The sequence below is a fragment of the Perna viridis genome, chromosome 1, assembly GCF_037379345.1.
Source record: "Perna viridis isolate PV_CMFRI_1.1 ecotype Kerala chromosome 1, ASM3737934v1, whole genome shotgun sequence".
NCBI classification, from domain to species: Eukaryota; Metazoa; Mollusca; class Bivalvia; order Mytilida; family Mytilidae; genus Perna; species Perna viridis.
In genome coordinates, this window is record NC_142445.1 from 46718727 (window position 1) to 46737496 (window position 18770).

General features: G+C 31.3%; 2 protein-coding genes and 1 long non-coding RNA gene across 5 annotated transcripts in view; 1 reads left to right on the top strand and 2 right to left on the bottom strand.

Moving 5' to 3' along the window:
* Positions 1-759, bottom strand: part of LOC148629039 (uncharacterized) — an 84437-nt gene extending 83678 nt beyond the window's left edge. For both annotated transcript variants that reach the window (XM_088542851.1, XM_088542856.1), the window contains exon 1: positions 675-759. The gene's annotated coding sequence lies outside the window, so the exon portion shown is untranslated. The remainder of the gene's footprint in view (positions 1-674) is intronic.
* Positions 332-18438, top strand: LOC148629040 (uncharacterized). 2 transcript variants are annotated; one of them, XM_088542835.1, is made up of 3 exons: positions 332-806; positions 2963-3065; positions 11660-18438. In XM_088542835.1, exon 3 carries the CDS (start codon positions 11733-11735, stop codon positions 15486-15488), a length of 3756 nt encoding a protein of 1251 aa, XP_088398961.1. In that variant the 5' UTR covers positions 332-806; positions 2963-3065; positions 11660-11732; the 3' UTR covers positions 15489-18438. The 2 variants fall into 2 exon arrangements, with proteins under 2 accessions (XP_088398961.1, XP_088398970.1); XM_088542844.1 differs by lacking the exon at positions 332-806 and adding an exon at positions 1917-2425.
* On the bottom strand, positions 3034-5142 carry LOC148629041 (uncharacterized). Its single transcript, XR_015914814.1, has 3 exons — positions 4992-5142; positions 4030-4147; positions 3034-3176 (listed from the first exon to the last, which is right to left on the bottom strand). It is a non-coding gene; the product is annotated as an uncharacterized LOC148629041 (long non-coding RNA).
* Positions 18439-18770: the final 332 nt, after the last annotated feature.

Consider the following 18770-nt stretch of genomic DNA (forward strand, 5'->3'; position numbering starts at 1 on the left):
ATTCAAATTCCAATTGATTCAGTTAACTTGTTTTGCATGAACAAGCATTCTAAAATAATTTTTCAATTACCATCTTGAGACTAATCAATAAAAAATAATAACATTAAAACTCCTGTACACCTTACAATTATCTTATGAAATTTTTTCAACTGAAAGATAATCAATGCCTGAAATTCACGCTTCTGAAGTACATTAAAAACTGTAAATAAAGAGTGGCATACAATTTACAGTGAAAAGTCATAGCCAATGGGGTTCTATTTGCATTAAAACAACCATTTGTCAGCACACAAAATCAGTTACCATGGATATACAAAATGACTTATTTGGGTTTTACAATGTCTTGAATTATGAAATGTAATTTTGAAAAATTATTAACAGAAAGTCCAACCCATTTAAACGGTAGTAGGCGTGAATTTGTGTTTATGACATATGTCATGCTCCTGTGAATTATAATTCTATGGACAAAACAATGGGCGGTCAATTAAGAAAATCGTAACACGATTGTTTTTCTTTCTCTGTTTTTAGTTTTACGGTCTATCATTGATGTATACCGACTCGTGTTTAATCGACCATGTCAACTATCCATTGGACATAATTATTAATCTAATTACCAGTGGTCATATTACTGAGTCTGCTGAATTTTAATTTTGCATTTCATAGCGTATTGAACTCACCATTACATCTAATTATATTTCACAACAAACCCAACGTGCTCTCTGTTTTGGTCGCCATTTTTGAAAAGGATTCTGGGAATTTAAAAAACTTATAAGATGGCGATTTAGTGCAGAAGGAGTATCTTATTGAAGGTAAATGTTTTAAAGTTTTTTGTATGTTCGAAAAAAGAAGAGGGTTACAAAGTTTGTGTACATTGAGGAAATAAATAGTTTAAGTTTCAAAGGTTAATTAGAGGTAACGTGGTGCATTGATTGCAAAGATACATTTAATTTTTTAAAGACAAGTGAAGAAGAATCGATAAAGCGATGTCCATTCGGCTTTATCGGACATTGGATTTTAAATTAAACTTCTGCAGCAGATAACGATCAATTTTCTTGGAATCATCATTGTCTTGTGAATTTGAGTAGATTAGTGATTCTGGCATTGTAAAAATCAGTTAGCTACTTAACGGTACAGTAGATCATCTTTACTACGATTTTCGCTTCATTTTGAAAAAAAGGTGAAAATGTCAAATTATGATAATTTTGTGTGTTCATTTATGATTTACCCTTGGGTCGTTTTCTTAATGTTTTTTAAACATATTATGACTAAACAATGATACATTAGACAAGGATTAAGCTTACTTGGGACACTTGCACAAGTTTAATAATAGGATGCTGAATTGCGTAGATCTAGCAGACGAATTTCGGATCTTAAAGGTCTTTCGGGAGGGGTCAACATTTTTTATTTGTTTCGTTTTTGACAAATGATAATTAATGTTTTATTATCCTAATCTATGTAAAAACTAACACAGTAACGAGCGATGTAATTTCTTAAGTTATTAAACACACTGCATATCTGAAACGGAAAGATAAAATTGAACTGTACAATTTCTTTTTATGAAATCAGAGAAGTTGCCCTATTGTTTAAATTGCTTGTTTAATCAAGGGCATTTGTTAGGCTCCAGATGGAATTTACAATATTACTGCATATGAAACTTAAGATCACTGGTTTAGATACAAAAACGTAAATAATGACAATGACCACAATGTATTGAGATTTAAATGTTTTCAAGTGCCAATGTAATTAAAGTGACAACACTGTAGAAATTTAGTCATAAAAGTGGATTTTAGTCATTTAAGTGTGATCAACTTTTCTAAACTGATTTGATTTTAATTTTAATACTTGACAGTTTAATTATGAAAATATGTTAGACTTTGAAATGGATACTGTAGAAAGTTGAATTAGAAAGGGTCAAATTTCTGGTGAAAATAGCTAAAATTTCCAAGTATCCCATATGCTGATCAGTTTGACATATTAATGCCTCTTGTCTCCAGCCATTGATTGATCTCATGTAGAACCAACCTATCACAGAATTTTCTGATAGTTTTAAAATTGTCTTTACATGATAACAATACTTGGACCTTTTCATTGCATTATTTGAGTTATAAGCTGTCATTATGATAAGTTTGTGATTTAGCTTGGTAATCTATCAAAATTTTCTTGTTTTCAGTAATGAAATACTGACCAAAGGCAATAAACATGTAAACATAACATCAGTGTAGAAATAAAACCACTCCTTCAATTCCTTATATGGATAATTTAATGTTTAGTAGTGTTTCAAGGAGATCTGACTTTTTTATGTTTCTCTCAAACAGTTGGAATATGTCACCTTCTTGTCAAATAGCAATTTGAAATATCACTTCAAAGGAATTACTAATTTAAAGACTTTGTCTTAAAGTGATTTGGGAATTAAAACATAAAATACAAGGTAAAAATCAATAATTTTCTTCACATTTCAATCTTTGATAAGAAAAATATGAAACTTCAAGCTCTTTATCAGCAAAATTCAGGCACATTTATTCTGTTTGCTAAATGAATGAACGTACATGCTTTTTACTCAGTTAGCTATTAATTACCATCAGCAAACAATTGACAGCAAAAGTCTTTAAATCAATTTTGTAAAAAAAAAGATATAACTGAAGCCTAAGGAATATCAATAGTAGCTGATTTTTTCCCTTAATCTTTTGTTTGATTAGCAATAAAATATGCTGGTTCATATTTAAGATAATGCATCTTTCATCAGGACCATTGTAAGTACAGGAGTTTTTAATGGCTCCCCATGTGTTAATAATTTCTCTTATCAAAATAGTATACTAGTTATATATATTAGTTTTGTTACTTTGCAAGTATTTTTGTATAAGTTACTTGTAGAAGGAACATCCCCATCACATGTACATTTAATTTAACATCACAGTCAAGGATCACCCATACTGTAACTGTCATGAATTATAACCTCTACTTGCAGAAACAACAGAAATATGAATTAATTGTTTTGAGCTGCACCTTTGAGAAGTAAAAAGAAGCCATATTGGAATTTTGATGTTTTGCTTGCTGAAGAGAATTCCATGGTAAATATGAATTGCTTCACCATCCATGCATGCAACCCTAATGTGTCCCTGGGTTTGAAGTCTGGTTTGCCATTATTGATAATGTACTGTAGAACCTCAAATAATTAATTTCTGAAATTAAAACAAAAATCTTTCAATTTAATTTTTTTTAAATTTGATTTTAAAAATTTAAATTAATATTAGATTAATATTGATGTATTGTGAAAAGAGCAGTCTTACAACAAGCTGTTGAATTTGAATTAAATAATTGATTCTTTTTGCCATAAACCCAATTTTTCCAAAGTAAAATCTTTTTAAAGTTTTATGCATTTTGAAATAATACAGTAACAGATGTTTTGAATTAAAAATGTAAGAGGTATCTAAAGGATAGCTTTCATTGATTAAAGATAATTTCTTGTACAAATTAAGGCATTTGCATGTTTTTAAGCTTAAAATGTGTTAATTCCCTTCTTACATAATATCTTTGGGAGAGATGTACAGCATCATAGGGGTCCTCATGCAGGGGGGAAAACAATGACATTTGGTCTTAGTGAATGATGAGAATTTTGAATTACTACTTTCTTAAGGTCCATTGGGGGTTGTATGAATATTAACTTTCTTTTATCTTTGGTTAATATGAAATATTAATGACACTGAAAAACTTGTATATCTTCAGTACTAGTATAATGTAATATTATTGTAAACAGATGCTGGATAATTACTATAACCTTTTCAAATATGTAAAACTTTATCCCAAAGCTTGCTTCAGATATTGTCTAATAATACATCTGGGTAATTACTTTAATTCAAAGTTTGGATAACATGCTGATGATTATATGGGCAGTTAGGGGTTAAATATGACTATAATATTCCATCTCGGGCAATTGGCTGTTAGGGTTATTATGCTAATAGCTAATTTTCTAAGTTTAAAATAAATACATTGAATCTATGCATATCCACATTATTGTGATTAATAGAATTTAACCTTCAATAAACCAATCTTAAACAAACAGTGATACCCATCCCTGGAAGTTTATTGCCAATTAAAACTTCTCCACATTTCTTCAAAACATATTTCAATCTGGCATTTTCTTTTGACATATCTAAAAGAAACATTAAAAAGAAATCAATTAGTTCAGTAACACATATATAAACAGTGGTGTCCATTTACCCAAGATTATTGAAATTGTGACTTAGTTTAAGCAAAAATGTTTCAACTAATATTTTAATGATTTAAAAGTGGAGAGCTTGTAAAATTAGTTTGATTTAATATGGCATGTAGAGTATTAATAATTTTGATACTGCTGGTAAAACCCCATCTCACTTATTATATTCATATGTTTGACATACTGTTTAATTACAGAGCATGCTGTTGTGTTAAATGCCACTTTTACTTAAGTACTAAATTGTCTGATATCCATCTCCCCCTCTACCTTCATTTTACATTGTATAAGACACCATAGAAAGCTTCTGATCAAAAGATGAGGATTAAGATGAATATCAAATCATTTGGAATGCTTTCAAAGTATCTGATTAATCCTTGATTGGATTTCATTCAGGATCTTTCAGGAATATTACTGTCCTGTTTAATTAAGGGGTTAATATGGGTTAACTGAAAACAAAGGAATTTTATCATTACTCATATTTCGTCGAATTGTTGAAATTAACACCCTTGAAAGGTTCTCCAATTCCATTATTTCAATCAAATGAAATGGAAATAAAAAAAATCTTAAGTGAGACAAATCTTCATGTCATGATCTCAGAATTTAGTGTCAATTTGCAGTTATAAAATTTCTAAGAAGATTGAATGTTCAGCTTCATGCTGGTAGCGATTTAAATTTAATGCCAGTCGTCATGTCATTAATTAGATGTTATTAAACATTTTGACATGGGTCAGTTGTATATTACTACAAAGATCAGTTCATTATAACATTATGTAACACTTACAGTGATTGATGAGCTTGTTATATAGGGATATTGTATCAGATTTATGATGGAAAGACAAAGTAGTTCAGCTATTATGGTAGGCATCTACATGTAAATGATCATAAGTACATGTAGTAAGATCAGATTATAGTTGATCTTCTACATGAATAGCTATAAGATATTTATAATGAATTTAATGAGATAAAAGGTGTGGATTTAAAAGATACATATACCACGTTATACTTTTATAGCACCTGAAGTGATGCACAAGTTATCATGATAGTCAAAATTTCACTGATAACAATCTTCAACTTGTAAATAAAAATCTTTTGAAAATGTTTGTTTATAACATGTAAATTACTGTTAGCAATGATTGATAAGAACAATAAAAATGTATAAATGATAATTACTCCATTTCAGATAGATTTATTTCTCTACCTAAACTTTCACCCTGTAGAGCACCCCTGCTCTTAGAATCTTGTTATATGTTTAATTAGATATCAAAGTTTTTGTATCAAACAGATAGATAATTTTAATTTCTTGCTGTATAGTTAGTATAAAACATGCGTCAGTGTCGCTATAAATGGGCAATGAAATATGATCCTGCAATGTAAAGATTTACTGAGGGATATCTGGCCTAAATCTTTCTACTGACCATATGGTCAAGACTAAATTCCACATAAAACTCTAGATAATAGCTTTAGTCATCTCTTATTCCATCAATAATAATTAGCATATTTAAAATCTTCTGTAATGAGTTATTGATTATGGAGTTTTTCAAGATTTGTCAGTTCCTCAAATCTGGATTCCATTTACCATGAAACTTATTTGATTCTGATATAAACAAAATGATGGACATCAGGTTTGAAAGATCAAAGTAAAATAGAGTATTTGGTTTAAGTGTTGTTGGCACCACTTAATATATTCTAACTATCATCATTTTTAAAGATGATAAAAATATGGCTCTTTGACCTTGGTCTTTTATCCCAATTTATGTTTCTTGAATTGGAAATACAGCTGTTGTTTGAAAAATTAAAATCTTTTTACAAAGATAATTGAAAAAACATATATACCAATTTAATAGAACTGAAGCAAATTAAGAGGAAGTATCTGAACATAATGTATATTCTGTACAGGGGATCAAAAGGGGTTCTTAAGTGACCATTGTAAAAACAATTATCTTTTAATAAGATGAAAGCTTTTTAAAGAAATGAGGAACAGTTTTTTTATTTAAATACTGTGTGCAAACATTGATTGTTGTTTCTACAGTTAACACTTACATTAGTTATCAAAGGTTTCTTTAATGGCAGATTTAACTCAAATTAAAATGATTCACATTTTGTTCTCTTGAAAACAGATTTATTTAAATAATTAAAGTTAAATCCTTTTTAAAAGATTATGTAAGACTTATAGCTCAGCTCAAACAGGATTAACACACTGAGAAATAGTAAATTTGATAAAAATTTCATTTTAAAAAAGAACATTTGAAGGATTATGTTACATTTAAAGTTAAGTGACTTAAAGCTGCCTGAAGAAGAAAGGTAATGTTCTTTATAGTAGAGTTTTTGCTCTTTCCTTAGAAATTCAAAAGTGACCTCTTGTAATTATTTTCCTATCACACTTGTGCCTGTTTTCCTGTGGAATATTCAAATCTGTTCTAAATGAGTCAGAAAGAGAAATGTGACATTTGTTTGATCAAGATCTTGCCAAATAAATTGTAAAATTTTAAATTGGATAATGATAGTTATTGATGATTTTATGATCTTTTTACTAAGCTACTGAGAAATGTTCCATGGGACTTATCATCAGAAACATGTGAAATTAATGGGGCATTCATTTACATTTTTTAAAGCTTTGATGATTGAAAGTTTAATCAATTTTGAAACTGAAAATTAATTTCACTTCAGTTGCATTAATTTTGAATTAACATGGGTAAAAGTTAGCATGGCATCAGGTATCCTGGGAATAGGATTAACAGAAAAATATGTCCTCTGACATTAGTGCTAATTAAATGATGAGGAAAGAGAAATAATGCTAGGTATTGGATGAAATGGCAATTTAAAGACAAAAAAGTCATTTCAGATTTTTAACAGTTAAGTTTTTATTGATAAAGTTGTTATTTATTATTAAATGGCATCAGAATAAAAAAAATTAAGACTTACAATATAACCTATCATTGGCAACAATAAAGTCGATCGTGGAAGTATGAAAACATAAACCAATAATTACCCTATATTGAATTTTTAATCAAAAGGTCAAAATACTAAATTCATGTTCCAAAAGTAACTGAGATCAATCATGTTATACGTGAGGTGTGTAATTTGGAATGATCTGCACTGGGAAATTAAGATATTCTTATATGTCTTAAGGTATCTAATCTATAAATGTTTTTTTGGTGAACTCCACTTTTACCATGTTCAAGTATTGGGAAGGTCAAGAAAATCAGTACTTGTGTTGTATAACATTTTCACACTATTTGACACAAGTTAGGAAATTTAACACTGAATGATAAATTATTGGTTATGTAATATTACCAGATAAGTTGGTTAGTAGTTAAGGGTGGGGATGTCTTAGCATGGGGGCAGGCCATGATGTTTGAACTCTTTGTTTTATCCCTTTCTGTTTAAATATAAACTTCCTTATCATCTATAATCTGCTAACATGCTGGCCAGCGAATGTTTATACTTTAATATGAAACATACTAAAAAATTTGTTTCTGAATTTATCAACCTGGGGGCATTTATCAATCAACACCATGTATCCACTATCAACTTCAGGAAGTTAGAAGAGGATTTATTTAAAATAATTTAAACATTTATACCTCATCTGTAAATACTGCTATTAGGGATAAGGATGGAAAAAATGTTGTAGTAGACTTAATAAATGTAGAAAGGTATGTAAATTTTAGTGAAGTAGAATAAGTTTTATATGTAGCATTAGGTGACACATGTTTTTTTTAAAGAATGAACTCTCTCCTGAATGGACAAATTATTGATTCCAACACCAAACTTTTCATTTCTCGTAAAAATGAAGTAAAAAGTTATATTTTCCTGAAAATTTCTAGTATAATAAAATCATTCCATGGATTTTATAGACTTTTGATACTTTTAACATCTGCTGCATAAATTTTAATCAAGTTTTATGAACTTTAAGGTCCCATGATCGATAAAAGTCTTTTCACAAAATGTCATTGTAGTCATTAACTTAGACTTAAAAAATAGAATAGGTGTTATTTAGCATGGGCCCAGTGATTCATATAACTCTGAAAAACAAACCCTAACTGCATTATTGATCATTAAAATATCCATTTTAAAATAAAACACAAAATGTAAAGAATTATTGTGTGATACTAAACCACAATGCAAGCTGCAGATTTTGAGTCATCTTATTGAGTTATTTCCCCTCAATCAAATTTTAAACTTTAATGCAATCTGCAGATTTTGCAATCATCTTATTGAGTTATTTCCCCTTAATCAAATTTTGAAATCTGATTCATGTATCAGCCTTGGAGACCTTTTTTTTTCTCTCTCAGCAAATTTAGTCATCTTTCAAAACATTTTTCTTATAAAACTCATAAATAACATGTTTATTGTCACTTGTCATGACTTTTATTTTTCAAATTTCTGACATGTGTCAAAAAGGATGTGGCCATATAAACCCTCTCAGAATGAACAGCCTATCATTGCAGGATGGTGAACATGTTAAAAATTTGAAATTTCTTCATATTATTTAATTTGGTTATAATTCAAGGGTCACTAGGACAAGTCATCTCTTTCTGACTTGAGTGAAGACATTGTTTGAGAATTAAACAACCATTTAATGTGTAATTAATGACCAAATCTGAAATTTGTTGTGAGGGTGCCCCTGATTTATGGGTCATAGCCTTAATAAATAAAATTAATTGTCATCAGATGTTCTTTTGTTACAACTTTAACTTACTGGAATTCCAAAGTTTTCTTATGAAAGTATTTCATACATAATGTCTGTGAAAACTTCCACAATCATTTTAAAGCATTCTTAAAAGTGATTTAAATAATTAATGTGATAAACATAGCAAAATCAAGGTTTTATAGAAGTGCTAAAATTTCTTGCAGAGTTCTAATATTTGAAATATTACACCATATGCCTAATTTCAGCTTTCACACTTTAATTCAGACCATAATCATGGTTTTTGCTAATGACAGAATAACTGTAAATTTAATGGTCATTTATTGAGCCTTTTGTAAAGCCCACCTGTCTATTTTAACAATACCAAATCATATTTCTATTTGGTTAAAAAAACCTCTCACCTGTTGTTATCAGATAATTTTCTTTTGTTAGATTTCAGTAATTTGGCCTGTAAATAAACATGTAGGTTGTTTATTACATTTCATTTCATTTCCAAATTAATTATATATTATAGGTGTAATAGATGCTTCTAACATTACAGATCCAATTTTTTTTCAAAAGAGGCTGTTATCACTTTTAGAGTTGTTACATGCTATTGCAAGTAAAATGGACAATAGCAACCTCGGAAAATGAACATGTTGTGTTAATTAAGCCTGGACTAATAAATACTGTGAATTATTGATGGTCTATGGAAAAATCTTTTGAATTTGACTTGTCAATTTCAATTAGAGGCTTCAACATGAACATATGTAAGAAACATATGTAGATAATTTTGCCATAACACAAACTCATTTTGGAATTGTTGGATTTGATTGGAAATGTAAGTTTTTATGCTTCATTATATCTGTGTTTCAAATAGGAAGTTATTTAGGAAAAAAAAATTAAGAAGTTTTTGTAAGAATAATTTGTAGATAACAAAGTTTTTGTTAATTAAATCACACATGTGTATCTATAATTATACAAAGATCTCTTTAATATTTGTATGTTAAATTTATGTATCATGTATTTTAAGTGGATGTTCCAAGTTAATTTATTGTGCAGATTTATTTTAGTGATGTTCAATGTTACACTACATCATACATGTACATGTATGTCTAAATAGATTTCAATGAGAATCAAGAGATGAGTATTTTGATAAGTTCAATCAGTACACTGTCGGTAGTAGCTAAGGATGCAATTGGCTTGGCAGTATATTTTTAGAAGCAAATAGATCAGAAAATGGAATTCATTGTTGTTGTTTTTGATGAGAGAAAATATCAATTATTAAAACATATCATACTAATAAAAACTTGGTAGGTTTCCATGACAACAAAATTGTGGAAAAAAAGTTTTAAAATGAGATCATAGATCAAGCATTTATTATCTTGTCAATTAAAATGTCATTACTGAACAGAAAAGAAAATTGTTTTTGTCTCTTGATCTTGGATTTTTTAAAAGCTTTTAGTGCAAAATTATTTTTTAAGGGATATGACAAAATATAAATTTCATAATTGTCAAAATACATTAATGTACAGCCTCTTTAATTTTATAACAATTGCATGTTGTGTTGTCTTTATATTATTTTAAAAGCATTTATAATGGATCAAAAGAAAGACAAATCATAAAAAGCAATTAAATGAAAAATGATACATGGTTGTTGAGCAGAATTTGTCTTCCATTTCTGATTTCCTTTAATCATCTTTTATTTAGCATAATTTTTAAGGGGGTAAACTGAAAAGAGGAATTTAATTGATGCATTTTCCACATAATTAAATATTAAATGCATAAAGTACATGCACACATGAACAGTTGAAGGAAATAACCTGTATGTAATTGGTTTTTTTTATTATCAGTTGTACATATGTTACTTCTTTTTTTTTCATGTACAAATCAGATTTAATAATTCTCAAGATATGATTAGACAAAAATATTCAATTTGTAAAAAAGTCGATAGACTATAAGACCTTGAGTCTACCTATACAAGTATTTGTCCAACCCTTTCCATTTTAACTTTATTGCCTAGCTTATGGAAGGTCATTAACAGAAAGCTTTATAACTCCCAATCTGTTGCTCTAATACCTTTATAACACATGCTAGCAATCTTTAAATTTAAAATGAAACATTCTGCTTTAAATTTCCACATCTTGTAACATCTGAGCTCATGTTTCAATACCTGCAGTTTTATATAAATGAAACTAAAGGATTCAATTTTCTAAGGATTTCATTTATTGTGTTGCAACAAGGAGGTAAGTTTCTAATAAAACAAGTGGAATATGTGATAATATATCATTCATGATTCCATTGTTTCTACTTTTTTTTCCCTGGAGAAGTCTTTATTTAGGATCATTCTATTCTAAGGTGTGTAATTACATATTTCTGGTGTCACATATACACACATATTTGTGCCCTATCTTGTACTTACTTTATGTGGCAGTCTTTAAACAACCTACATATTGATTGCATGGTCAGATATGGCTAGCTTTGATCAATATAGTTTTGAAACTTTGATCCAGATTTTGTAGTGCTGATAATCAGCAACCAAATATAGATATAATTCAAAATGGATGTGAAAGGTCATCTTTGTATGGTCTCAACATCACCTTCTTTTATTTCTTAACATATCTGATACAAAAGTTTTTTATGGATTTTTGCAGGACAGTGGTATTTATTCTCAGTCATCTTGTAAGGAACTTGACATTTTTACCATAAACATGGAAAATGTTAAAAATACCCTGCAGCAAAACTTTGATGTTTATTATTTATTAATATTTTATAAATATACATGTAGTTATGTATTTGACAATTTTTTTTTCTACTTACAGAATTTATGTAATGGTGGAATAGTACTTCAACAAAATCAATTAATAGAATAACGTAGAAGATTATATCATTTTAATGGTTGTTCAAGACAACAACGAGCAGATGTTAGCCATGGATGTCTTAGCTTTTGACAAAATGAAGGGCAATCGCCGAAAACAAAGCAAACCCATAAGGGTGTCAAACAACCCTGATAGTGAAGGTATAGAACCAAACAAGTTTGTTGGACAGCCTGAGGCTGAGTTTCCAAACAATGGCAATGACATTGAGAACAGGAGTGAGTCTGAAGCTTATGATGTAAGATCTGAGAAGGAATCCGATATTAATGGCAGAGAAAATGACAATGCAACGACAGAAAATAACAATAAGCTAATGTCATCCTTCCAGGGAAGCAACCCAGAAAGTTATCCAACAAAATATCATCGCCTTGGAAGTGAGCTTTTCCAGCCAGCTTTCCCTACTAATGGGAATAGTCCTCCAGAAAGAAGGGAATCAGCACATATGAATGGAGAAGACAGATTAAATGATATGCTTGAAAAGAGCCCAAACTCAGATGAGGAGGGAAAGAAAGTTGATGGTGGAAATCGTATATTCCACCAAGATGCATACTGTGAAATCTGTGACAGAGAATTTTGCAATAAATACTTCCTGAAGACACATAGAGCCAATAAGCATGGCATTTTTGATAATTCCACTTCACCAGTCTCAACAATGGGCTCTGGCTTGTCTCTACCTCAAGACATCATCACAACTGCATCACCTGTACAACCACCAACATTGACCACTTCATCTTCATTTAAAGTTATGGATTTCATTCAGAACCTTCCAGCAACTGAACCTAAAATTAAGAAACCAGAGACTCCTAAACCTTTGAAACCGGAATCAAAGTCACCTCTTCTGCCAAATCCTCCATCAACACCAACAACACCTGTTGGTTCAAATGTTAGCAGTGGTGCTAACACCAATAACAGCAATAGCAAACCTGTATCTAAAGATATGGAGGATTTCTGTGAGCTTTGCCAGAAACATTTCTGCAACAAATACTACCTCAAAAAGCACAAGAATGATGTCCATGGCATTGCTCCCCCAGATGGTTCATCTACTTCTAACAAACGTGGAAGACCAAAAGATCTACAGGCACAACTGGATGCTATTACTTCATCTACTATGTCACTTGGGAATCCAACTTCCTCTTCATCTGCTCTGTCATCCTTCATGCCACCACATTCTTTGCCAAACATGCCAGGACTACCAAATATGCCTCCTGGTGTCATGGTTTTAAATCCATTTATGGCACCGATGCTTCTTCATGCTGGAGGACTCATGCCAAACCAAGGAGGACTACCAACTCCACCCATGATGTCACAACCTCCACCAACATCCCCTACTCCACCTCCAATGCCATCAAGATCAACTGCCAATACTCCACCCCCATCTTCTGGTCCTAACTCTGGTGATCAGACCCCAACATCTAATGGTGCTTTGAATCAGGAAGCCTATTGTGATTTATGTCAAAAAGAGTTCTGCAACAAATATTTCTTGAAGATCCACAGAGCCAATAAACATGGTGTTTTCTTTGATGATTTTCCATTTGGTCCACCAATACCACCATACAAGATGCCTCCAATGTTTCCAGAAAAGCCTACCTCTGAAAAACCTGAGTCTGCTAATGATGAAGAAAAGAAACAAGACAGCAGTCCAAAGGCAGGGACATCTCTTGTATCAAACCAGGATAACTCTGGTACATACTGTAACCTGTGTAACCAGGAGTTTGCTAGCAAGTACACATATCGTATTCATCGTATTCAGATTCATGGTATGCTGAATGAAGCCTATGAGGGTGCTCTGATGGAGGACATCATGAAAAACTCCATGAAAGATAGAATTGAATCTCAGATGAAAATCTCTCCTAATTCTCTTGCCAAAATGGAAATGGATGACTATTTCAACAATAGAATGATGGAAAATGGAATGTCAACCATGTTCAGTAATATGGTAGCTGCCAAACTTGCCGACCGTGTCACCTGTGATATCTGTAACAAGATACTCTGCAATAAATACTTTTTGAAAGTTCACAAACAGAAAGTTCATGGAGTAGAACCCAGTCCTGAACAAGATCTCAAACTAGATATCATTAAATCTCACCATAATGAACCTAGTCCTGCCAAATCCATGAAAATAGAACCGTCAGATCCAAGTCCAAAACTTCCTTCATCATTTGGACCAACATTTCCTATGTCATATCCAAAGACAAGTGATGCACCACTTAATATGTCTCCGAACTCTGTCGAGAAGCCATCAAAAGAGGAGCTTGTCAAAATGGGCATTGATCCAGAGGCATATTGTGAAATTTGCAAGAAAGAATTCTGCAGCAAGTATTTTCTGCGTACCCATAAACTCAATATCCATGGAATAAGAAGTGACAAACCTGAAACACCAGAAACCGACAAAATGGCATTCTTGAACATGAATATGTCACTTAGTCAACCAACGATGGCAATGAATCCATGTAGCCTGTCAATGGCTATAAATCAAAACAATACACCGCTTAACCTTAGTCTGGGAGGCAACAAAAAAGGCAAAAATGGTTATGAGAAACACTCATGGAGATGGAAGGAACCAGTCAACTCTTCACGAGTCATCTGTGAGATCTGTAACAAAGAGGTCTGCAATAAGTACTTCCTAAGAACACATAAGCTAAACAAGCATGGAATCTTGCCAAGTGAAACATCACTTTCTCCAAGTCGAAACTCACCATATCAGTCAGAATTTGATACTCAGAGCAACTCCTCATTGCCAACTGATCTCAGCATGAAGGAGAGGAATAGTAGCAGTCCTATGGCTATGCATCTTGATGGCAACATGTCACGACCAAGTAGCATATATGGACTTGAACACAAAAGAGATTCTGATGAAAATGAAAATTCAGAATACTCATACACTGAAATCTGTCAACTGTGTGATCAGAAATTTAAGAACTTAAAACATCTGAAGCAACATATAGTTAAAGATCATGGCATGCTTCCTGCAGCTCGTAAAGCACTGTATTCTGAGGACAATAGAATCTGTAGAATGTGTGACGCTTCTTTCCCAAGCGAACTTGCCATGCACTTACACATGATTCAAGAGCACAATGCGCAGGTTAGTCTAAACACAAGTGAGAATGAACGTGAAAATATGCCACCAACACAGCATCGTAGAAAACTGAAATCAAGGTATGGACTAAATAAACTTTCTCTAATCACAAAACAGAAGTATTACAGTTGTTCCCAGTGTGACTTTAGAAGTAAATGGCTGAACAATCTAAGTGATCATGAACTCAAAGTACATAATATTGCTCCTCGTAATGGACAAATGCTTGGTAACATTGTGAACAATCCATCAAAACTTGGAAAGTACAAGTGTACTAAGTGTAGCAGGAAATTTCCATCAGCTATTCTCTGTAACAGACATATAAGAGAAGAACATATACGCAAGAAGGACTTTTCTGTAGTTAAGTCAAATACTCGTCACATGTGTGAAAAATGCAGCTTCTCAACCCGATTTGTAAAACAACTGAAACGTCATATTGAAAGAGTTCATAGCAGAACACCAGAAAGTCAAATAAGAACAGAGAATGGAAAAGAGATATCAGGGAAAACAAACAGTTCAGAGCCATTGAATCTTCATTTACAAGCCATGAACAAATCAGACTGTGAGATGCAGGCTTTCAAGATCAAGGACTGTTCATCTGTTTACAGTGACTTTGTTACAACTGTTGTTCAGATGCCAGTGCGTCACCATGTGAGTGCACCTATTACTGTGACCTTCCATTTAACCCCTATGGAACAATAGACATGTGACTTATTTTTCCAGTGTTCGTGTAATGTGTTCATATTTTGAGGTTGCTTTTTATTTAAGGAGGTAGACCTAGGGTAAGGGACATAACTCATGAAATCAGTGATATGTTTGCATCATTCTCAATTTTACCAAAGCCTCTCAAGCTTTCATTTGAAGCAGAATAAAATGAATCCAAGTTAATTAGATGCTTACATAAGATTGTTGTAAAATGGTGAATACAAACATTCCAACGATTTTTAAGAGTTGTGTCCCTTACTCTAGGTCTACCTCCTTAATCTTTTTTGTTTTGTTGTGAAATTCCCGCATGATTTTTTTTACTGTTTTTAGAAATGGTTATTTTTGAGAATTTTTATATTGTGCAATATGCTAAACAACAATTAAGCAAAGCATTAAAGTGTGTAGTTCTAGAAATTGTGCTAAATAGATCACAATAAGGTTTTGCATTGGACAAGATTCAAAAGGTTGTAATTAGTTAAAAAAATAAGAAGTTGATGACAACCCAAATTCTTTTTGTTGTATTATCTATTTTGAGAGAATTACATACGTATAAAAATCAAAAAGAAAAAAAGTTACTTCCAATATTTGTTTCTCGTTTGAAGGAGAAAAACTACGCATAGGTATTAGCTAAGTCAGTATTAGAATCATTTATCTTCATTGGGGTACATTGTTGATGCAGAATTATCATTTTGCTTAGTAGGTCTGTGTCAAAGGATGAAGAGTGCTATTATTTTATTTATATTTATGATAGGGAAGTTTATTCTTCTAATTGTTGGTAGAAAGATCTTAAGGGTGAAATATTTTCATCCATGGCTAGTCATTTCAGATTTATTGGAAACAAATTTCTCAGTTCCTTTACTGGAACTATTTACTTCAACTATTTAAAAATTATAACATGTAAACCTTGTATTAACCAGAGGCATTAACCAAAAATCATGTAAGGTGATGAAGAATTATTTAAAACCATGTAATTTTGTACCTTTATAGTTTACAAAAATTGCGGAAGATTTGTAAAATTTGATCTCTTAATTTTGAAATGACTATGCCTTCATGTACAGATATTATTATTTATTTTGAAGTGTGCCATCCATAGTCACGCAACAAAATCGGCATGTAGATAGGCTATTATTACATAAGCGGTAGTTGTATAGGGTGTGCCACTGCTTAACGGCATGTATCTGTTTTGTTGATATATATATTGTTGAATTTTGTGTGTATTTAGTGTTTTTAAACAACAAACAATTCCATGGGCGAACCATAGCCAAAATGTTTGTATGATGTTTTTTTTAGCTATTTTTTGAAAACCTTGTTTTCATTGTTTTTAAACTGATGCCCTTACATATATCATTGCCTGTACTTAGCCTAAAATTTCAATATAACAGCTTTTCAACCACAAACTCATACTATCAGGGATTTTTTGTCCTCTAAATTTTCACATCATTTTGCAGTTTTCAAGTAGTTAGGTTTCATTCATTTGTTCTCCATATTTTTTTCTTTCATTTCATGGTTCTGAGATTTGTTTGTCTTATTTTGTGGTTTTCCAGTGTGATTTTTTTCTATATAACTAATATATATATTTGGCAATATTGTGATCTAAATATAGAACAGTGTGTGTTGGGTGCGTGTGAGTTTTCAAACAGGATTGTTATATTTTTGGTATTATATATTATATATAATTGGTTGGTTTTTAATTTATTTTTCTTAAGTCACACATTATGCATTCTACACAATTCTAGTCCTGATTTTGTTGTTTGATTAATTCACAGTGGGTCACTTAGAAAGTAAACACATCTAGCACTGCAGTGGGTCATTCAGCCATTTTACATACTTGATATAATCAATTGAAATTTTTCAATACTTAAAATGTAAAGGTAAAGAAATGTCATATTATATATGTACTTTTCAATGATAAGTATAGTGTTACATAAAATCCATTTCTGAAGTGACCCATTTACAGTACACTTGTTGGGTTTCAAAAATGTCCATGAAGTTTATACATGTAGTGAGTTACATATGTAGCAGTACATAATTCTTTGGGTTGTACTTACATGGCAATAAACTTGTTTAATCAAAATAGGTGGCTATCTTTGATGAATAAGCTATTGTTAAATTTCATGGCACTTTTGATTGGTTTTGTTGTTTGGATTATCTGTAGCAGAACTTTTGGTTAGAAGTTTTTGTAGTAACTTATGTTTACACCATGTTTGTTTTGACTGTTGAATGCTTGTTATAATCTAGTCAAAAATATTTAGTGTTCTAATATACAAACTTCAGGATGTGTTCAGTGGTTTCTGGTTAGAGGCTCTGTTTTAAAGCACTTCAAAACAGTTTCTAGTGTATTGTATTTTTTTTTTTTTTTGGTACACATATTTTTGGAGACCAACAACATCACTTCGAAATATCAATGTTTTAACTCTGTTTTAGATTTAACTAGCCAAAATATAATGAAAGGTGAAATATTATTTAAAAAAGGAGAAATGTTATAAAAAAGATGAGTATTTTCAGTGTTGTTGTGTCCTTCCTTGTGGTAAGAGCCTGCAGTAAGACCATTGTAATCAGGATCATTTGAAAAAAGTAGGTGAAATTTTCAATCAGAAATGGAGCACATCCTGGTGACTGAAAGAAAATTGTGTGTTCAGATTTTTGAAGACTTGTTGTATATTGGTTGGTTTTCTTTTGACTATAGGTAAAGCCTCTTCTTGATATGACTGAGCGAAGACATGTGAATGCAGTACTTAACATGTCTCTTATAAATAGGCACTTTAATCATTATGAAATGTGCTTTCTGATTTGATAATAAGATGCAATAGAAAATTTTAAAGGGCATTTTTTGTGGAAGTTTTGAGTGCAATAGAAAATCAAACAATTCAAGACCTTTTCCTAACATTATGCAATGTTTTCTGCCTACCTCAAGTGAATATTTGTGCAATAAAATTGTTTAATTTGATTGTTTTCTTTAATTATTGTGTTGTTAGTAAAGGTAAATCCTGAGTTTCAGGTTGGGGTGTGAATGGATTTAAATGCCAAACAAAACACTTGTTTGGACAGCCTATAGTCAACATACCTACCGTAAATTTCTTGTGTGGACACACTATTGTCAACATACCTACGCAGAAACCTTGCTTTGGCACACTGTAGTCAACAAACCAACCGCAGAACCCTTGTGTGGACACACTATAGTCATTTTGATGTACAATACCGCAACACCCAAGGGAAAGATTTACGATGCAAAATCAAATCGAAGAAAACTGATATAAAAATACTAATTAAACAGACTCA